At 50.6% G+C, this 20,784-nt stretch overlaps 1 protein-coding gene across 4 annotated transcripts in view; it reads left to right on the top strand.

The window, feature by feature from the left end:
• LOC135204204 (ras guanine nucleotide exchange factor Y-like) overlaps positions 1-20,784 on the top strand; it is a 191,588-nt gene that overhangs the window by 6,188 nt on the left and 164,616 nt on the right. For all 4 annotated transcript variants that reach the window (XR_010312128.1, XM_064234293.1, XM_064234294.1 and 1 more), the window contains exons 2-4: positions 9,157-9,323; positions 19,145-19,231; positions 19,508-19,588. Coding sequence is in view for 3 of the 4 variants with exons in the window: in XM_064234293.1 (XP_064090363.1) it covers positions 9,157-9,323; positions 19,145-19,231; positions 19,508-19,588 (335 nt within the window). In the remaining variant the exon portion in view is untranslated. The remainder of the gene's footprint in view (positions 1-9,156; positions 9,324-19,144; positions 19,232-19,507; positions 19,589-20,784) is intronic.

Raw genomic sequence — 20,784 nt, 5'->3', positions numbered from 1 at the left:
GGTTGCTGTTCCTGTCGCTCCTGGTTCCTGCGCCTTGTCCATGCTGGTCCTGCCCATGGTGTGTCTTCCCCAGTCCCAGGTCCTTCCGGACAGGTGCAGTCGGGCCGTGTTGCTTCGGCAATAGGCCCGACTCCGGCCTGGATTGGAGGACCTGACGACTGTCCTGCGTGAGCTGACGAAGAAGAGGAAGGTGTCATCTTCGTCTGTTGCTCGCCTCTTCCCCTTCGACTTCTAAGGCCCATAAGCCGAAGAAGAAGAAGGCTGCCTCCCCCCCCTAAGAAGTCTCCTTCGGGAACTTCTAAGGGGCCCGTCCCACCTCGTGGGACGGGGGTCCTTCTGCTGGTCCTCCTGCTCCTTCGGGAGCGGAGCCCGTCTCCCCTTCCGTAAGGAAGAGATAGACGGGGACCAGAGGAGTATCGGTTAGCTCTGGTACTTCCTCGCCTGGTGCTAGCGGCGATGCCGCTACGCCAGGTTTCCGGCTCGGTCTCTCGTTCGTTCGTCGGAGGGGAGATCCCGAGTGTACGCTCTCCTCGGGAGACCGTGCAGCCAAAGTTTCGGCGCCAGAGTTCGCTCGGGCAAGCCACCACGGCACGGAGCAGAAGGCTGGCGAGAACCGCTCAGGTGACTCTCGCCAGGCCAGCGGCCGCTCTCGCAGCGACCAGCTGGTAACCGGGTTTTTGTTTCCCCCTAAGAAGACTCCTTCGGGAACTTCGAAGGGCTCGTCACATTCCGGTGTGACGGGGGGGTGGGGGGTTCTGCTGCTGGTCCTCCTGTTCCTTCGGGAACGGGGCCCGTCGTCTCCCCTTCTGAGAAGAAGAAGAAGACGGGGACCAAGGGTGTGCTGGCTACCGCTGGTACACCCTCGCCTGGTCTTTGGCAGCTCTGCTGCTAAGCCAGGTACCGGCTCGGTTTCTCGTCCGCCGCGAGAAGTTCCGAGTGTACGATCTCCTTCGGGTGACCGTGCAGCCAAAGTTAAGACGCCTGAGTTCGCTCAGCGTCATGACCGAGGCACGGAGGCAGAAGACTGTCGAGAGCCGCTCAGGTGACTCTCGCCAGGCCAGCGGCCGCTCTCGCAGCGACCAGCCGGTACCTCGGGTGGTGGGACGTGACGGTCTCTGACCGGCACGGGTTGAGGCTGGGAAGAGGTCCCCCAGGTCCCCTCGACCGACGGTACCGAGCCTCGGCTGGTACCAGCGGTTTTGACGTGCCGCGAGGACGCTCACCGGTCTCACGGCGAAAGCGAGCTCTGCAGGTCACCTGACCGCCGCTCCCACAGGGACCGGGCGGATACGGTGACCAGCAGCAGCTCGTCTGACGCACGGGACCGGGGTCGACGTGCTCAGTCGAGCCGCTCGCCACAGGTGAGCGGCACGGCTAGGCCTGCAGATCGATCCCCACCGCGGGTTGGTTGATCGGCTGCAGCCCCCCACGTACGCTGGTCCTGCCAGCGATCGTCGGGGGGGGAGCGTCAGGTCTGTCTCTCCACTACCTTCAACTTCCTCGGGCTACACGGGAAGAGCGAGGTAGCTAGGAGTGATCGTGAGAGGTGCGCCGCTCACGATCCCGTCACGACGCCGCACGTGCCACGTATGGTCCTTAGGACCAACCAGGACGTACGCGCAAGTGATTTGGAGGCGACCGTTCAGGGGGAGAGGGGGTAGCGTCAGTTCGTCTCCGATACCTTCAACTTCTCGGCATACGCCAGGAAGAGCTAGGTATATAGGAGTGATCGTGAGAGATGCGCGCTCACGATCCCGTCACGACGCCGCACGTGCCAGGTTGGTCTTAGGACCAACCAGGACGTACGCGCAAGTGATTGGAGGCAACCGTCAGGGATCTGTTGCTGGTCCTTCTTCTGAAGGAGGAGGGTGGTCCTGGAGCTGCTCTTGTTGGAGGGACTGGACGGTCCTACTCCTCAAGACGCTGTAACTTCCGAGATTCAGAGTAACTTTACCCAGGTTATTACACTGATTCGTCAGCACAACGACCGGGGGGAAGGATCGCCGCTCCCACCAGCAGTAGCCCATGTCTCTGCTCGAGTCGTTTTGGGGCCCGAGAGGGAACCCAAACCGACGGTGGGTATGCCGCGATCGGAGCTTACCGATTCTGTCTTGAACCAGAGTCTCTCGTCTCCGGACAAGAAGGCTCTCTCAGTTCTGGCCGGTCGATCAAGCTACTTCCACCTCCTCTACTGCGACAGCGGCGTTTCTACGTGTCTTCGGACACCGTATTTAAATACTCCTTCGGTCCTCCTGAGAGGTTTCGACCTCGACGAGGACTGGAATGAGTCGGAGGACGGTATCGGCTCTCTCCTGTCAGGTGTCGATCAGCCCCACCCAGACGACGTTCACAGTGGCGGCAGACCCTTACCTACAGTGAGAGTTCGTAACCCACTCCCGGGATCGGGAAAAAGTTTTCTCCTGACGATACGTTTTTCCCTTCCCAGACTCTGAGAGGCCATCGCCGCAAGGCGATGGCTGCTCCTACTCTTCTCCAACTGCTAGTTCCACTGGGAAGGCGAGCGAGTATCCAATTCCTCCCCCATTCCCCTCTCTCCTTACGGCTACGAGGGAAAGGGAAGGATCCTACAGAGATTTCTCTGTAGGATCCCACGTTGGGGACTGCGCTACCAGGGGGGACCTTCGGGTCCTACCTGACGTAAGCCCCGGTCGTTGAGGAGGAATCCTGCCCCATTCTCGATTTCTACGGGAATCGAGAGGACCACCAGCCGATATCGTTTGACGAATTCGGTGGGGGTTTCGCAGACTGCTTAGAATTCTACGGAATTTCTAGCGCATTCAGAGTGTTTAGAGTTTCTTACGATCTCCAAACACTTAGGCGAGACCACGGTCCAAAGTGAGCGAGACGAGAATCCCCGATATGTTACACGATAATCGGGAACCTCGCCTATGCTCGAATTCCTGGAATTTCTAGCATTAGGAAGAAGACTGCTGCTGAAAGAAGACTATCTCACAGTAGGCGACCAACCTGGAATAGAGAAGAACGGACGGGATATCCAGTTTGGCTGGAACTATCGTCTTAGTATTCTGTTCACCATTGAAGCTTTCCTTCGAGGAAGACTTCTCCTTCACTCTCTTTAATAGAGAACGAAGGTGGTCGATCTCCAATCCTTATTTGTTTTCTTGAAGGAAAGAATTTAGGATGGAGATCGTTGTTCAGAATCCTACAAATATACTACGTATATTAACCTCGCGACATGATTCTGCTAAGCAGTTGAATGGTCCGAGGGGTAGGCGCATATCTGGTTATTCTACGGATTGCGACTTAGACGAAAAGTATTCTAATTGAACTGCAAACCCGGGTTGCCTGCAACCTCCCAGGAGTTTTCCAGTTTCAATTTTATATACTTATGGTGTTGTCACAACAACACCATTTAGCTTTTATATTTACCGAAATTCGTTTCGCTTAAATATAATTGCTCGAGCATATCTTTTTATGCTCGGTGTTCTAGCCGAACGCATTCCTTCGTGGAAAGGATTACTTGGCAACTCAGATGACGAGTCAGCGACAGCTACTGCGTATTGAATTGCCCGAGGCATTTCAGTATCAGCTGCCGCTTTGAGATAGACGGTTGTTTATGTCTTTCTCACCTGCTTTGATTGAATAACAACCGTATCTCTGCCCAACAATCACGGACTTAAGTCTCTGATTTAACGGGGATTCTCGCATACATGAATGACCATCCACTGCTGAGAAACGCTAGTATTCATCGTCTTCGGTATTGCGAGAATTTTAAACAGAGATATCTATTCGACTCTCATCTTTCTGTACCGCACGGTAACAGAATTCTGTAATAGTCTCTTGCTGCATCGTATCCCGATAATGCGAATGATTTTTGCGGAATCTGAGTTTGTCCTCAAAATATCTTGTATTCGGAGGTGTACAATTGTTCATTGTTCACCGGCGGATTAGCAGATGTATTGAAAGACATCGCCTACTCCCACACCTGCCAGCTCTACTTCCAAACGTTCAGCCCATGAAAGAACAGTTCTTCAAGCGGCACTCCCCTGTGTTTCATTACTGAAGAACGCCCCGCTTTCATTGCACAACGGACAGCAATGAAATGGCGGTTAGCGTTTTCAGTCATTTGTAAGCACAGGTTTAGAATCTTGAGATTCCTTCTCTCGATTCAGCTGGAAGACGTAGGTTGCATTCATTGCCTACCTTCGTCTTCAACGTCACATAGTGTTGTTTCTCCTTAAGCTGAGATTCAACGTCTATGAGATTTTCTTGCCATCAGGGACCTCGGTCTTTTGAAGGCAATTGACTTTCGCCTTTTGAGCTTATGCATTAAGATAATCATCGCCGCGCCGTCCGGCATCGGTGACTAACAAATATTTTATTTGTTTGGTCTCTCAGCATAACTCTTTAAAGGGCGAAGGTCACGTGACTTACCCGGATGCTTGGACAACTTGCCTCTACTGATTCCGAACCAGTCAGTCGGCAGCTGTCAGAGCGTCCGAGTCAGTTACGAACTATGCTGTGGACTTAGTTCGGTTGTTCCAGAGCAATCATTACTTCGTCTTAATAGCTTGTCAGTATGAGTACTGTACATAACCAAAGTCGAGAAGAGGGATAGGTCATACGACTATTCCCTTCTTTTCGTCTTAGGTAACTGCATGACTTCTCTTGAGAGTCAAGCACAAAGGGATGGGGATTTGTGACGCTCGATTTCGTACCGATCTTCGTAGCGAAGACTCAGAACCCTTCGGTCGGTAACTGACGATTGGTTCGAGTCCTTCACAATACCCTCCCTAATGGACGTCACCGCCTCCGATACGAAGGCTATGCTGCTTTGTCCTGTGAAGGTGCGACGGAGCTGTCTGAAGAAACTCGACACCAGGATGAGTGTGGACGCCTCTTCATCATTCTCTCGCGTTCCGCAAGAACTTCTCCGTGGCGCAGGTAATGAGGCAGGCGCCATGGTCCAACCGGACCGCATGCACCTCCTTCCTACCTACCTTCAGGATATTGCCCACAGTTCCTTGGATCTTTTTCCTTGGAACCGTGGTGGTTTGCTCAACACGTTGTGTAGTTAACCCAGACCCTCGCAGGCTGAACAGCATCGAGTCCTGGTGTGACCGTAAGAATGGATGAGGAATGAGAGTGTGACTGGCTCCTCTTCCCATCTTTTTCTTCCCTCTACCTTTGGTAGAGGGACACGGTCGTCACCCTGCTGGGTAAGGACGAGATGCAGGTGAGCTACTCAATAGAGCACCATCCTATCCCTTTCAGTAGGGATAGGAGTAAATATCCACCACTTCCTCAAACAAGGGGGAGGAAGTGGATGCCAAATTGAGACAAACCCATCATTTTATGATTGTCTCTTGCAAACAGAACAAGTTCTTGCTTGCTGGTACGAAGAGATACGCTTGCCTCTCTCTTAGTACTTGGCCCAGAGGTCTGACCATTGATCCTGCGGTGCACACCCCGATCAATCGGACAGAGGTTTGGATCCCTCCCTTGCTCTTACGACCAGGGAGGCACTCCAGGGTTGGACGAACACCAGTTCTGTTCACCAAAAAGACTCAGATTCCTCCCACCAAGAAGTGAGTCTTCCTATTGTTAAAGGACCGAGGGTTTGTATTACGTATCGGAACAAATGACAATTTGTCGAAAATTGCATTTTTCCTAACTATACAAACCTGAGGTCCTTTACATATAGTCCCACCTCATGCCACCCCTCACTCTGCAACTTTTTGCATGGGCCCTAAAGCAAAAGTGATTCTTCACCTCTCGGGCGCGCGGGCGCGCGCACGATCGGACAAGCAGTTAACTACCGTTCTCCCCACTTGTTCGAAGCTTACGACCGTCCCAGCTGCCGCTAGTTACCTTCCTATTGTTAAAGGACCTCAGGTTTGTATAGTTAGGAAAAATGCAATTTTCGACAAATTGTCATTTTCAGACGCGTCAACCGAGGGATGGGGCGCACACCTGGAGGAGTTGCTGGCTACGGTGTGTGTGGGATCATCACGACAAGCACCTTCACATCAACGTCCTGGAGCTCAAGGCAGCATTCCTCACTCTCAAGAGTTCCAGGACCGTCTGATGGGACACTCAGTGGTGTTGATGAGCGACAACACCACGGTAGTGGCATAAGTCAACAAACAGGGGGGCCTAGTGTCCCTCCCGTTGCACCAGTTGACGTTGCAGGTGCACTAGTGGGCTGTGGCTCACTCGGTAGAGCTGTCAGCTCGCTACATTCCAGGCAAAAGTGGCAGACAAGCTCAGCTGTCGGAATCAGGTGATAGGGACCGAGTGGTCCCTTTACCCAGCCTTTCCGCCCTTTACGTGGCGGAAAGGCTCTTCAACCTGTGGGGGCGGCCAGCTGTGGATTTGTTCGCCACCCGGCACAACAGAAAACTCCAGGTTTTTCGTGTACGCCTTTCCCCCGTTCTGTCTGATTCGCAAGCTGGTCACCGCTAATCTTCAGATGATTCTGGTGGCACCCAAATGGCCCCAGGCCGTTTGGTATATGGACCTGCTGGCTCTGCTTGCCGAAGCTTCGAGAGAGATTACCCCTGGCACGACCTCCTGTGCCAGCCACACATGGAACGGTACCACTGATCAGTTCAATCCCTGTGTCTTCATGGCTGGCTGTTATCCACCATCTCTTGCGAGCAAGAGGCTTTTCTCTCTCCTCTCAGAGCCACTCTTCAGCAGGTAGCGTATTTCCTCATCTTCCTTCGCCGAGAGAAGCTCCTCTCCGTCTCCGCAGTTAAAGGCTACAGAGCTGCCCTGGCCCTAGTCCTTAAACAGCGGGGAGTGGATATCTCCAACTCGTTCAAGATCTCCCTTTTAATGAAGAGCTTTGAGAGGTCTTGCCCACCCAGGGAACTCAGGCCCCCTGGGTGGGATGTGACTCTCGTCCTTAGGAGTCTGACTCGAAGACCCTTTGAGCCACTCCAAGAGTCGTCAGACAGGGATCTAACCCTCAAGACCCTCTTCTTGCTGGCCCTGGCATCGGCGAAGAGAGTAGGGGAACTTCATGGTCTTTCTTTCTATGTAAAACATTTGAGGGGATGGGGATCTGTGACACTCGATATCGTCCTGGACTTGGTAGCGAAGACTCAGAATCCTTCGGTCCCTGATGACCGGTTCGAGTCATTCACGATCCCCTCCCTGAAGGACTTCACCGACGATGATGCGGATGAGATGCTGCTTTGTCCTGTGAGGGCGCTACGGCGCTATCTGAAGAGAACTCGGCACCTCAGGCCTGAGTGTCGACGCTTCTTCGTTAGCACCGTGGTTACCAAGATGGAGGTGTCCAAGAACACTTTTGTTCTGGCTTCGTGAGGTAATCAGGAGGGCGTACGATGCGGATAGGAGTGACGACACCCGTACCCCTCGTCCGAGAGCCCACGAAGTCAGAGGTATTGGTCCAACCCTTGCGTTCTGCAAGAACTTCTCCGTGGCACAGGTGCTGAAGGCAGGGGTTTGGGCCAACCAGACCACCTTCACATCTCTTTTTATCTTCGGGATATCGCCCACAGGTCCTTGGATACCTTCTCCTTGGGACCCGTGGTGGCTGCTCAACAAGTTGTGTAGCTTACCTAGCACCCGAGTGGACAGAACAGCATCGCATCCTTGTGACTGCATGAATGGATGAGTGAAAGAGAGTGTGACTGGATGAGTGAAAGAGAGTGTGACTGGCTTCTCTTTCTCCTCTTTTCTCTCCTCTACCTGTGAGCAGAGGGCCCCTGTCGTTACTACGCTGGAGAGGAGGCAGATGCAGGTAAGCTACGCTACTGAGCTCCGTCCTATCCCTTTCAGTAGGGATAGGAGCGGTTATCCACCACTCCCCTAACAAGGGGGGGAGTGGATGCCAACAAGAGACAAACCCATGACTTCATATTTGGCTCTTGAAGTAGGAACTAGTTCTTGCTTGCTATTCATAAGAGGCACGCTTGCCTCCCTCTTATGAATTTGGTCCAGAGGTCTGACCACTGATCCTGCGGTGCACACCCCGATCAGCTGGCAGAGGCTAGGATCCCTCCCTCTGCTCTTATGACCAGGGAGGGAACCAAGGTCGTACGAACACCAGTCTGTTCATAAGACTCAGATTCCACCCACCAATAAGTGAGTCTTCCTATTGTTAAAGGACCGATGGTTTGTATTACGTATCGGAACAAAAAGAATTTGTCGAAAATTGTATTTTTCCTAACTATACAAACCTGAGGTCCTTTACACATAGTCCCACCTCATGCCACCCCTCACTCTGTTTTCTTGGCCTAAGGCAAAGTGATTCTTCACCTCTCAGTCGTGCAGGACCACCGACTGTCGGACTGGCAGTTAACTACCGAACCTCCTTGTTCGAAGCTTACGACCGGTTCCAGCTGCCCCTGATTACATTCCTATTGTTAAAGGACCTCAGGTTTGTATAGTTAGGAAAAATACAATTTTCAACAAATTGTGATTTTAAACTGAAAATTTCACACAAAAGGGAATAATCTACCTTTATCCCCTATATTTAGACCAAAAATATACTGCATAGATACACATTGAAAAAAATATAAACCCTTTTTTTTTCCTCTCTTTTGTAAACTACACATAGTTTGGTAGATAGGTAGCCTGCTTGTGTTTTACCCATAGCCTACCATGGTTTTATGACCGTTAATGTATTTTTACACAATGCATTACCATGTAATATGAGATACAAAACGTTTATGGGTGAGCTATTGACCTAGGCTGGTTGTTACACTTTTAAGGGTGAACTATTGACTTAGGCTGGTTGTTACACTTACTGTATCCATTTGCATAACTCAAATATACTATTACAACAGTATTTAAGACCAAGGTAATGGTAATGAAACTGATATCTTACTTACAAATCCATTTTCTCTACTTTATTATTATCATGTTATATCATCATCATGACATAAAAAAAACTGATTATCTGTCATATGCATTTAAATAGGGTAGGCTAATGTTTACATTCTTAGAATAATTAGGAGAGTAATTTTTTTAGTTGGTAAATGAAACAGATTATTACTAGAATTATTATTTTTATTTGTGTACTACATGGTAAATGTAAAGCTGGTATAGAAAGGTAAACAAACATACTTTGTTCAAATAAAATACCTCAAAATTGCAATGTGGCTGTTTCACTGTTCATTTGTTTATTTTATGTTTAAGGGTCATGGAGGTAGTCTAACATCTATAAAGGGAGGACATCACACAATACATATAATTCCGCCATCACTGAAGACTACTTCAAGTACCAGTATGTATGATGTATTCAGCACCAGGTATATCGATGACTGCATCCATAGTGAAAAGTTATTGAGTTTGGAAAGCTATAGGTGAGTATTTTATGTGTAGTAAGTCCTTGCAATTCTTTAATATCTTGCTTTTTTTTCAAGATTCATCACCAGAATTTGTCTAAGTAAACTACGGTGCTAATCTTTCAAGTAATATACTAAACAGTTGTACTGTACTTTTAAAAATTTTAAAATTCATTATCTGAAATGTTTTGTGGTCAAGAAGGAATTGTAGTACAGAATCAGCAGTACGAATTATTAAGGGGATTTTGAAGGAAGTTGTTTATAAGCTTTTCATACTAATTAGAGCTTCATGCTTTACGTGAAGGAGTTCTTAATGCCAAAGGTTTATGTAAGAATCAGATATAAAGAAAAAGTTGTGTAGATCTTACTTTGGAAGTTGAAAGTATAGCTTCCATAGTGCAGAGCCTTTTATTTTAAGGTGTTTATTCATATACATTTAAACCATGAATGGCATAGTATTTACTATGTGATTACAAATTGCTGATGTAGTATAAGAGAATATTTCTTCTTTGGTGATGAACTTTTAGAATTTCTTGGAAGGAATTCAAAGAGTAATTGGGAAAGGATAGTTTATGAAGGAGATTTATTCCTACAGAAGCACAAACCAGAGACCTTTGATCTGCAGTATTTACATCAAGGCACAAAATGAGTAGTGCCTTATTAGCCCCATGCTGAGTGGTTTCTTGTTTTCCTGGCTTTCTTGGGTGAAGTACCAAGAGGCTGCTTTGAGAGCCATATTTACAGAGTTGTCATTAGGATTTAGAAACCCTCTAGGTACATGATTGGACTCTGTCCAGCAGCTCCTGGGAGGGAAAAGCTTTTCTAAGACTGCCCAAAGTGATATCAGTACCTCCATAGATTCTCTTCTAATGTGTAATAAGGATAGTGGCCTATCTTATATGGTTGGTGTCAGAAGGCGTCTCCTTTCATCAAGACGAGCTTGTATCACTCTCTGTGATGAAAGGCCATTGCTCAGCCTTGAGCCAGGTTCACAGACTGAAAGGCGTGGATCTTTTCCCTTTAGTGAAATTTTTCATGCTCATGAGGAGCTTTGAGCAGTCTTATCCTCTTCTGGAGCTCAAGCCTGTGTGGTGTTTCGATCATGGAGCATTTTGGCATCGTGATAGCTGACCTACTAGAACCATGGATATGATGATGATCATATCCATGATGAAAAGCACTAGAATGGCTGAAATATATCTTAAAGTATTTATGATCCCTAGAAGACCTTTTTTTTCTGTATGAAACTGTTCAACTACTACTGAAGTAGGATCCTTTGATATTGGTTTATCGTCTAGCTTAGATGGATACAACAGAAGTTACAAAGTAACATCAGCCAAAGAGGATGCACAGTTGGAAGCTAAACAGCACACAGGTGCAACTGAGGTAGTTGGTATGGTTAAAACATCTGACATGGCAGATGCAGCAATGGCCAACATGACAAGAACAGCTGGTTCACCAGTTCCAACAGGAACAGTGGTCAGAACAGGTACACTAGGCATAATGGAAACTGTTGGGACAACAGGAAACCCAGCTTTCATACAAAAGTTGTAGTATAAGCAGGTTTCACAGTTGGTGTAGCTAGCACTGCTGCAGAAGCAGGCATAACATAAACAGAAGGCACAACAAGTTTGTTGGAAACAGCTGGGAATTATTATTACTATAATATTTCATTGAACAGTATGGTCTTTGGGTGCCATTTACCTTGTATCATAGTGTTTAAATCTCTCCAATGAGTTTCTATGTAGTAACAGGTAAACCATACAGCAGCTTTCCAAAATTAATTTATTCCGTGACATTTTGGTAGAGCTGTCTATCGTACTCGAAAGGTGAATGTAGCCAGAGGTATATCTATGCCATATTTACGTATATTGGCAAGTGGGATAGAAATTTTTAGTGATTTTTCGGTAGTTGTTGAAGCTGGGGGGGGGGGGGGGGGTGGGGGGGGGGGGGGGGGGGGGCATCTTCCTATTGGCTGGGAGCGAATAACTCATTGCTGGAAAAGCTGACTCCAGGCATAGCAGGCAGTGCAGTTGTTTGTAGAATAGACTTTAAAGGCAGTGACCTGTGAGGTGATCCTGAATAATTCCAGAAATGTAGAAAATTGTGTCCTGTAGCCGTGCTAAGAAATTGTTGAACATGGTACATCACAGCTGGAAAAGCAGTTTGTTCCGATACGTATACAAACCCTCGGTCCTTTAAGTATTTGCCCTCTCTTTCTGTATTTGCCCTCTCTTTCTGTATAAATCAGAGTGATTGTAAGTACTTTTGCATTTCTTTTGTTGATCATTGCAATGAGTGAAGAAGATGGAGATACACCACGCCCCCCGGTCGGCCCGTAGAGTGTGTCCCGGGCTGGAGGGCGTAGATGTGGGGGATTTAGATCGTTTGTCGATGTAGATCTCACGAGGTTTGTACTCGTTGTCGGGGGCGAGAGTGCTCCCGCAACGAGCCCTGTGTAATATGTATGAATTGGTCCGAGGCGCAGTGGGTGCTGTACGAGGGCAGGAAGAGACTTAGGCCGCCCAAGAAGTCATCGGAAAGTCCAGTGACTCCTTTGGTAACGGACACTTCGTCCTCTTTCCTGCCCCCCGGCCAGCCCCCACGGTTTGCGCCTTCCCCTGCGGGGGGGGTAGCGGAGTCCTTCTCCTCTCTCGATCCGTCGAGTGTGGATGAGGGCGCCCGCTACCCGGACGTCCAGTTGTACTCGGGGTCTTCCGTCCGCTCGGGGGGGTGGGGGGGGTTCTTCTCCCCCCAGGCGTGAGGAAACACCCCTCTAACTAACCCGACTGTTGCTTCCGCAGGTGTGCCATCAGCGAAGGACGACCTGGGACAGGTGTGGGAGTCGCTGGGACTGCAGGGAGTGCCGAGCATACAGGGGGTTGATTCAGCGGTTGGCGGGGTCGGCAGTGGTCACTCATGGTGCGGTGACCACTACAACAACCACAATCTCACACCAGCATATGAGATGCCACCGCATCTGGTGTATACACCACAGTATCATGTCGTGACACCCACGGCTGCGATCCAAAAACCCATTCCTGCCGTTGTCAAAGAGGACGGTGCCACCACCCCCACCTGGGTTCTTTGTATTGCCGACCCCGGACTTCCGCTGCCCAAAGAGTACCCCCCTGGACCTGCCGCCAGTGCCGAGGATGACGGTAGCTGCCGACAGGACGCCTGGCTCTCCTGTGGTACCTGCCGTGCCTGCCGTACCTGTGCTGTCCCAGCCGCTCATTCCTTTTCAGATCAGGGGCCTGCTGCTCATTCACTTTCAGATGTTCCTGCGTTCCTGCTGTTCCCGGACCTGTTCCTGTTGTTCCTGCTGTTGGTGGTGCTGTCACAGTCTCAGGTCTTTCCGGACAGGTGCAGTCGGGCCCTGTTGCTTCGGCAACTGCCCGGCTCCCTCCTGGATGGAAGACCTGACGTCTGTCCTGCGGGGCCTGGCGAAGAAGAAGAGGAAGAGGAAGAAGGTGTCGTCGTCGTCTTCGTCGTCTTCTTCGTCGTCTGCTGCCTCTCCTTCCCCTGCGACTTCTAAGGCTAAACAGCCGAAGAAGAAGAAGGTTGCCTCCTCCCCCCCTAAGAAGACTCCTTCGGGATCTTCTAAGGGCCCGGCTCGCTCAGGCGAGCTGGGGAGCTCTTCTGCTGGTCCTCCTGTTCCTTCGGGAACGGGGCCCGTCGCTTCTTCTGCAAAGAAGAAGTCGACGGGGACCAGAGGTGCACCAGCCTCGGCTGGTGCGTCCTCACCTGGTGCTAGCGGTTCTGCCGCTAAACCAGGTTCCGTCTCGGCCGCTTCTCGTTCGCGAGAAGCACCGAGTGGACGCTCTTCTAAAGAAGACCGTCCAGCCAAAGTTTTGACGCCCGAGCTCGCTCGCCGTCAAGACAGCGGCGCGGAGCAGAAGACTGGCGAGAGTCGTGCATACGACTCTCGCCAGGCCAGTGGACGCTCTCGCAGCGATCAACTGGATGCTCGGGCTGACGTGACGGTCGCTGACCGGCCACGGGGGCGGGTTGAGGCGAGGAAGGAGTCCCCACGGCCGCCGGTTACCAGCCACGGCTTGGTACCAGCGGCTTGACGCGCCGAGAGGGACGCTGGCCCGGTCTCGACGCGGACAGAGAGCCTAGCAGTTCACCCGTCCGCCGCTCCCGATGGGACCAGGGACGGAGACGGTGACCAGCGGCAGCTCGCCTGACGCCTAGAGATCGGTCTCGACGTTCTCAGCCGAGCCAATCGCCCCAGGCGAGCGGCAAGGCTAGGCCTGCTGCTCGACCGTCACCGCGGGTTTGACGATCAGCAGCAGCCCTCCACGCACGCTGGTCCTGCCAGCGAGCGAGGGGGAGCGTCAGGTCTGCCTCTCCCGTACCTTCAACCTCTCGGGCTATACCGGGAGGAGGCGAGGATGGTACCCGAGGAGCGATCACGAGAGGTGCGCCGCTCGTGACCCAGCTATGACGCCGTACGGCTCAGGCACGGTTTTAGGACCGACCAGAACGTACGCGCAAGTAGTTGGAGGCGACCGTCAGGGGTCTGTCGCTGTTCCTCCTTCTGAAGGAGGAGTATCGCGGGATATGCTCTTGCTGGAGGGACTGGACGGTCCTACTCCACAAGACGCTGTAACTCCCGAGATACAGAGGAACTTTTGCGGAGGTCATTAGCTGATGCGTCGTGCATAATGACCTCGCGGAAGGATCGCCGCTACCACCGGCAGAGCCCACGTCCCGGCTCGAATCATTTTGGGGTCCAAGAGGGAACCCAAAATGATGGTGGGGTTACCGCGATCTGAGCTTGCAGACTCGGTCCTGGATCAGGTGGAGAATCTCGTCTCAGGACGGGAGGACTCGCTAAAGTCCGGACGGTCTTCTAAGCTGCTTCCTCCTCCTCTACAGCGGCAGAGGCGATTCTACGTGCCTTCGGAAGACCCGATACTGCCGAAACAGGTTAACCCGGAGTTAGCGAGGCTGACTCCAGGTGTGTCCTGCAGCAGCTCCTGTCGGAGAACCTATGGTTCTCGCAGCAGGAGGCACTCGCCCTGGGAATCTACCGCTATGGCAGCATTCCAGGCAGTTTCCTGGTTGGATTTGTGGTCCCATCACAATATCCAAAGTAGCGGCCGGCTCTGGGAGCTCTGCTCTCGAAGACGACGCTTCTTTTAGGAGACTGTGCCAGTCTGGAGGAACGAGCAATCTCTTACCTCGCCCATCAGACTGCTAACCTTGTGGGCCAACTTGGTTCTTCGACGTAGGGACGCAGTCCTTACCCGAGTGACCAAGGGGGCCGGGCGTGAGGCGGCACTCGGGGCTCGAAATGGACCTCTTAGGAGTTCCCCAGCTCTCTTTCCCTGGAGAGATGGTGGACGCTGCGGTGGAAAGGCGGCGCACTGACGAGAGTGACCGCTTAGTTCACAGGCAGTCTCGAAGGTTAACTGGGCAATCTCGAGCGACTGCGGCCAAACCAAAGAGCTTGGCTAGCGCTTCCACGGCGGCGAAGACGGTTGCACCGTCCAAACCCCGTGTGAAGACTCCTGTAGTTTCAACTTCTGCTAGAGGAGGCCGCAACCTCCAGCCCTCCTCCCAGCCCTCCTTTCCCCGAGTGGGGTGCTGGAAAGAAGTCGAAACGAGGTGGGAAACGCTAGGGACGGCGTTCCCCCATCACCTGCTGCCGGAAGTGGGGGGGTGCCTAGTTCGAGCCATTGGGCGACTGGCAGCGCTACGGCGCCGAGAAACTGGATAGTAGACGTCCTTCGGGAGGGATATCTACTACCCTTCGAGTCTCGGCCCCCCCTCATCTCCAATCCGGTCCCACCTACAGACCTATGTCCGGGGATCAGCAAGGACAACGCTCTTCGACAGGAGATCAAGACCATGCTGGCGAAACGAGCTGTAGAAATCGTGGAGGACCAGTCACCGGCTTTTACAGCCGCCTCTTCCTAGTGGAGAAGGCATCGGGGGGCTGGCGTCCGGTGATAGACCATCTCTCCCCTGAACCGCTTCGTTCGCACGACGCGGTTCACGATGGAGTCGGCACGATCGGTGCTCGACTCTATCAGGGGGAACGATTTCATGCTTTCAGTGGACTTGAAGGACGCGTATTTTCAAATACCCATCCATCAGTCCTCCAGAAAGTACCTCCGCTTCATCTTCGACGGGACGGTGTACCAATTCAGGGCACTTTGTTTCGGTCTCTCAACCACCCCACAGGTGTTCACAGCGAGTGTTCACTCTGGTGTCAGCTTGGGCCCATTCGCACGGGATACGTCTTCTGAGGTATCTCGACGATTGGCTAGTCCTGGCGAGCTCCCGCTCGCAGTTGCTACAGGACAGAGATCGACTCCTCAAGTTTTGTCGCGATCTGGGGCTCGTGATAAACTACGAGAAGTCGATCCGAACCCCAAGCAGAAGATGAAGTACTGGGGTATGCTGATAGACACGGTTAGCAGGGCAGGTCTTTCCCGCAGACTTGCGTATCAGCAAATTCAGGGAGGCAGCCGGCCGGTTCCTGTCGCGGCAGGAACAGGCAGCACAGCAATGGCAAGTCGTGATCGGCCATCTGTCGTCACTCGAGAAGTTAGTCCCTCACGGGCGTCTTCACCTGCGGTCTCTCCAGTGGAGGCTAAGGGAGAGTTGGTCTCAGGCCCAGTGGTCCTCCTTACTTTCCCGATTCCCTGGCTATCACGGACAAGGTGAGGCAGGACCTAGCCTGGTGGCTCGACGACAAGAACCTCTTAAGAGGAGTGCCCATACGCTCCCCCCCTGGAGATGCTTCTGTTCTCAGACGCATCGACCGAGGGATGGGGCGCACACCTGGAGGAGTTGCTGACTGCAGGTGTGTGGGACCATCACGAAAAGCACCTTCACATCAATGTCCTGGAAACTCAAGGCGGCGTTCTACGCTCTCCAAGAGTTTCAGGACCGCTTGGTGGGACACTCAGTGGTGTTGATGTGCGACAACACCACAGTAGTGGCATATGTCAACAAGCAGGGGGGGCTAGTGTCTCTTCCGCTCCATCAGTTGACGGTGCAGGTGCACGAGTGGGCCACGGCTCACTCGATAGAGCTGTCAGCACGCTACATTCCAGGCAAGAGGAATGTAGTAGCAGACAAGCTCAGCCGTCGGATCAGGTGATAGGGACCGAATGGTCTCTACACAAGACGTAGCGGAAAGGCTCTTCAACCCTGTGGGGGCGACCGGTCGTAGACTGTTCGCCACCGGCACAACAGAAAACTTCAGGTTTTCTTCTCAGCTGTGCCGGACCCATGGGCAGCTGCAGAGGACGCTCTCCAACACCCCTGGGACAACCTCTTCGCTTACGCCTTTCCTCCCTCTGTCTGATTCGGAAAGTGATCAGTCGAGCGCTGGTCATCCCAATCTCAGAATGATCCTGGTGGCTCCCAAACGGCCGCAAGCCGTTTGGTATCCGGACCTGCTGGCTCTTCTTGCGGACGCACCGAGAGAGCTACCCACTTGGCACAACCTTCTAGCCCAGCCACACGTAGAACGGTACCACCAAGCAGTCCAGTCCCTTCAACTTCACGGCTGGGCGTTATCCACCATCTCTTGCGAACGAGAGGCTTTTCTCGTAGCGCAGCAACAGAGATGGCTGGACACGTCCGACAGTCCTCTGCAGCTGTGTACCAGGGGAAGTGGGCCGTCTTCTGTGGTTGGTGTCGTAGACAGGGTCTGTCTCCTCTCAGAGCCACTCTTTCAGCAGGTAGCGGATTTCCTCGTGTTTCCTTCGCATGTAGAGAAGCTCTCTCAGTACCCACAGTTAAAGGATATAGAGCAGCACTGGCGCTCGTCCTAAAACTGAGGGGACTGGACATCTCGAATTCGTTCGAGATCTCCTTGCCTAATTGGAGGAGCTTCGAAAGGTCTTGCCCACCCATGGGAACTCAGGGCCCCCCTGCGGGGGATGGGATGGGACTCATCGTACTTAGGAGTTGACTCGGAGACCCTTCGAGGCCACTCCGAGAGTCGTCAGACAGGGATCTGACTCTCAAGACCCTCTTCTTGCTGGCCCTGGCATCGGCGAAGAGAGTAGGGGAACTACATGGCCTTTCTTATGATGTTAAACATACCAGAGGCTGGGGATCTGTGAACGCTCGATTTCGTCCCGAACTTCGTAGCTAAGACTCATCCGTCGATCCCTGACGACAGGTTCGAGTCTTTCACGATCCCCTCCCTTCTGGACTTCACCGATAACGATGCGGATGAGATGCTGCTTTGTCCTGTGAGGGCGCTACGGCGCTATCTGAAGAGAAACTCGACATGGCTCGGCCTGAGTGTCGACGCCTCTTCGTTAGCACTGGGGTTACCAAGAAAGAAAGTCTCCAAGAACACGCTTTCTTTCCTGGCTGCGTGAGGTGATCAGGAGAGCGTACGAGGCTGATGGTAGCGACGACATCCGTACGCTCCGACCGAGAGCCACGAAGTCAGAGGTATCGGACCCTCCTTAGCGTTCCGTAAGAACTTCTCCGTGGCGCAGGTCCTGAAGGCAGGTGTCTGGGCCAAACCAGACCACCTTCATGTCTTCTACCTTCGGGATATTGCCCACAAGTCCTTGGGATACTTTTTTTCCTTGGACCTGTGGTGGCTGCTCAACACGTTGTGTAAGCTTACCCAGCACCCAGCAGCAGAACAGAACAGCATCGATTCCTGGTATGACTGGGAGAATGAATGTGCGAATGAGAGAGTGACTGGCTTCTCTTCACCATCTTTCTCTACCTCTACCTGTGGGCAGAGGGATACGGTCGTTACCATGCTGGAAGGGCGTCAGATGCAGGTAAGCTATTCAACAGAGCTCCATCCTATCTCTTTAATAGAGATAGGAGTGTATATCCACCACTTTCTCCAACAAGGGGGAGAAACGTGGATGCCTACATGAGACAAACCCATTACTTTACATTTGCTCATGTAAGGAAAAAGTTCTTACAATGCTGGTACAAAGAGATACGCTTGCCTCTCTCTTAGTACTCGGCCCAGAGGTCTGACCATTGATCCTGCGGTGCACACCCCGATCAATCGGACAGAGGCTTGGATCCCTCCCTCGCTCTTACGACCAGGAGGCATTCCAGGGATGGACGAACACCAGTCTGTTCATCAAAGACTCAGATTCCTCCACCAAGAAGTGAGTCTTCCTATTGTTAAAGGACCGAGGGTTTGTATTACGTATCGGAACAAATGACAATTTGTCGAAAATTGCATTTTTCCTAAACTATACAAACCTGAGGTCCTTTACATATAGTCCCTCCTCATGCCACCCCTCACGTCTGCGTATTTTGCTATGGGCCAAAAGCAAAAGCGATTTGTTTACCGCGCGACGATCGGACAAGCAGTTAACTACCGTTCTCCCCCTTGTTCGAAGCTTACGACCGTTCCAGCTGCCGCTAGCTACTTCCTATTGTTAAAGGACCTCAGGTTTGTATAGTTAGGAAAAATGCAATTTTCGACAAATTGTCATATTGTGGTAAGTAAAGAGTAATAAGATTAATTTTGAGGGAGCACTTTGGACATTTGGCAGAGTAGGAACTGCTCATGAGTGAGTAATGAGCACATCAATAGTAGATTGATGGCCCTGATCTTTGTCTGGGGAAGAGGGAGGTACAGAGGCTGACCATGATATATTTTGACCAGACATTTTTGTGTTGAAGTCAACCGAGAAATGACCCACAGGCTTCATGGAAGGTGATTTCCATCCCATCCCCATTCCTTTTGGCATTTGTAGTCTGTTGATACATCAGTATTCACTACAGTGTAAGACTTTTTTTTTTTTGTCAAAATTTCTGTTTAAAATTTTTATTTGCTTATGAGAAACAAATCATCTAAGTTTTATCATTTTCAGAATTGGGAAGTCCCAGTATTCGTCAAATATAAGTGTAAATGATATCATGATGGGAATAAGATCCTGGAAAGATTGCACAGTAGATAGGTAAGTTTAATGTTTTATTTACTGCTATTTCAAAAATTTCCTTGCATAGTATTGATATACTAATTTAATTTGGAATAACAATCACTGATTTGTATGATAATGCCTGAAACATCAGACTTGTCCCAGACATTTACTGATTTTGATTAGAATTCTGAGCAGAATTTCATGGCATTCAGTGCTCTTATTTTGTGTCACCTTTTCATTTTGCCTTCTTGATATGTAGTTATTTTGCAATTTTGTTCCTAAAGAATATTTTCTTTTTCATGTCTTTTGTAGCAGTAATATAGGAGAGGATGTAGTATTTAATGATGATGATGATATGCTTCCTCTTCCCCGAAGAGCCAAATGGAAAGGAAGGTTGGTATTGGTTTATTCATAATTATATTTGAACTTGTATTTTAACCATTTATAACAAGTACTAAAAATTTCATTTTGTCTTTTACGTTTATTCTCTTGGTGAAAAAGGTGTTTGTTCCGATACATAATACAAACCCTCGGTCCTTTAACAATAGGAATGTACTTATGGCGTAGCTGGAATTACGGCCGTTGAATCTTGAACAAGGTGGTTAGGCAGTAACTACCATGGGGCAGGCTAGCCTGCCTGGATGTAAACTCCACTTTGCTTTCGGCCGTCTTCCGATGAAGACGTGTGTTTGTGAGCTCCGGCTGACTGGTCGTTGATCTTTTTTCCCGGTGGGATCCTTTTGGTTTATTTTTTGTTTTGTTCATGAGACTTACCTATCAGATATATATATAGCTGTATTCTCCGAAGTCCGACAGAATTTCAAAACTTACGACACACGCAGTGGGGGGCCAGGTGGTTAGTACCCATTCCCGCCTATCAGGAACCATTCCCATTTTCTATTCAGATTTTCTCTGTCGCCGGTACTGTCAACACCTGTTTTCAGTACCTCCGTAACTGGATTTCGTAAACTTTCATTGCCACTTGATTATTTTGATTGTCTTTTGGTTTTTTAACTTGCATTTGTGGCTAGTCTTATAATGTAAGTTTGGAATGCAATTATAATTGTGGTAATATGATTAATTCACATCAGAACCTGTGTATCATGTTATGAAATCTGTGTTTTAGTGTGCTCAGATTCCCAAATTTAAAAATAACATGTCTTAAGTGATCCACACTTTTCATTTTTAAGTACGTAAGACAGAGAGAGTGAAAGCTCATAAGCCTTTCAAAGAGGGTTGTTGTCACACTTTGAGAATGTCTTAGCTAAGCTGATTTCTTTATCGGCGCAAACAAGCGTAAGACCTCCCAGACCGCAATGTTATCCAACCCCTTGAAAATAGATGGGTTAAGCTAATTTTTTATCATCCCGGTCGGGCCTGTAAAGGAACAAGAGAGCCTTATTCATAGACATATGTGAACGCAGTCAAAGAGGCCCTGTATTAGCTCTTAAATGTCTGTGGGACAGTTGGGGCTTCCGCTGGTGGTCCTGTTCCTTCGGGAACGGGGCCCATCTCTCCTTCCGCAAGGAAGAAGATGACGGGGACCGGAGGGGTACTGGCTAACACCAGTACCTCCTCTCCTGGCGCCA

Source organism: Macrobrachium nipponense, chromosome 44 (assembly GCF_015104395.2).
Source record: "Macrobrachium nipponense isolate FS-2020 chromosome 44, ASM1510439v2, whole genome shotgun sequence".
Taxonomy (NCBI): domain Eukaryota; kingdom Metazoa; phylum Arthropoda; class Malacostraca; order Decapoda; family Palaemonidae; genus Macrobrachium; species Macrobrachium nipponense.
Note: the sequence above shows the minus strand (reverse complement) of the source record. Positions and strands in the feature narration are given on the sequence as shown.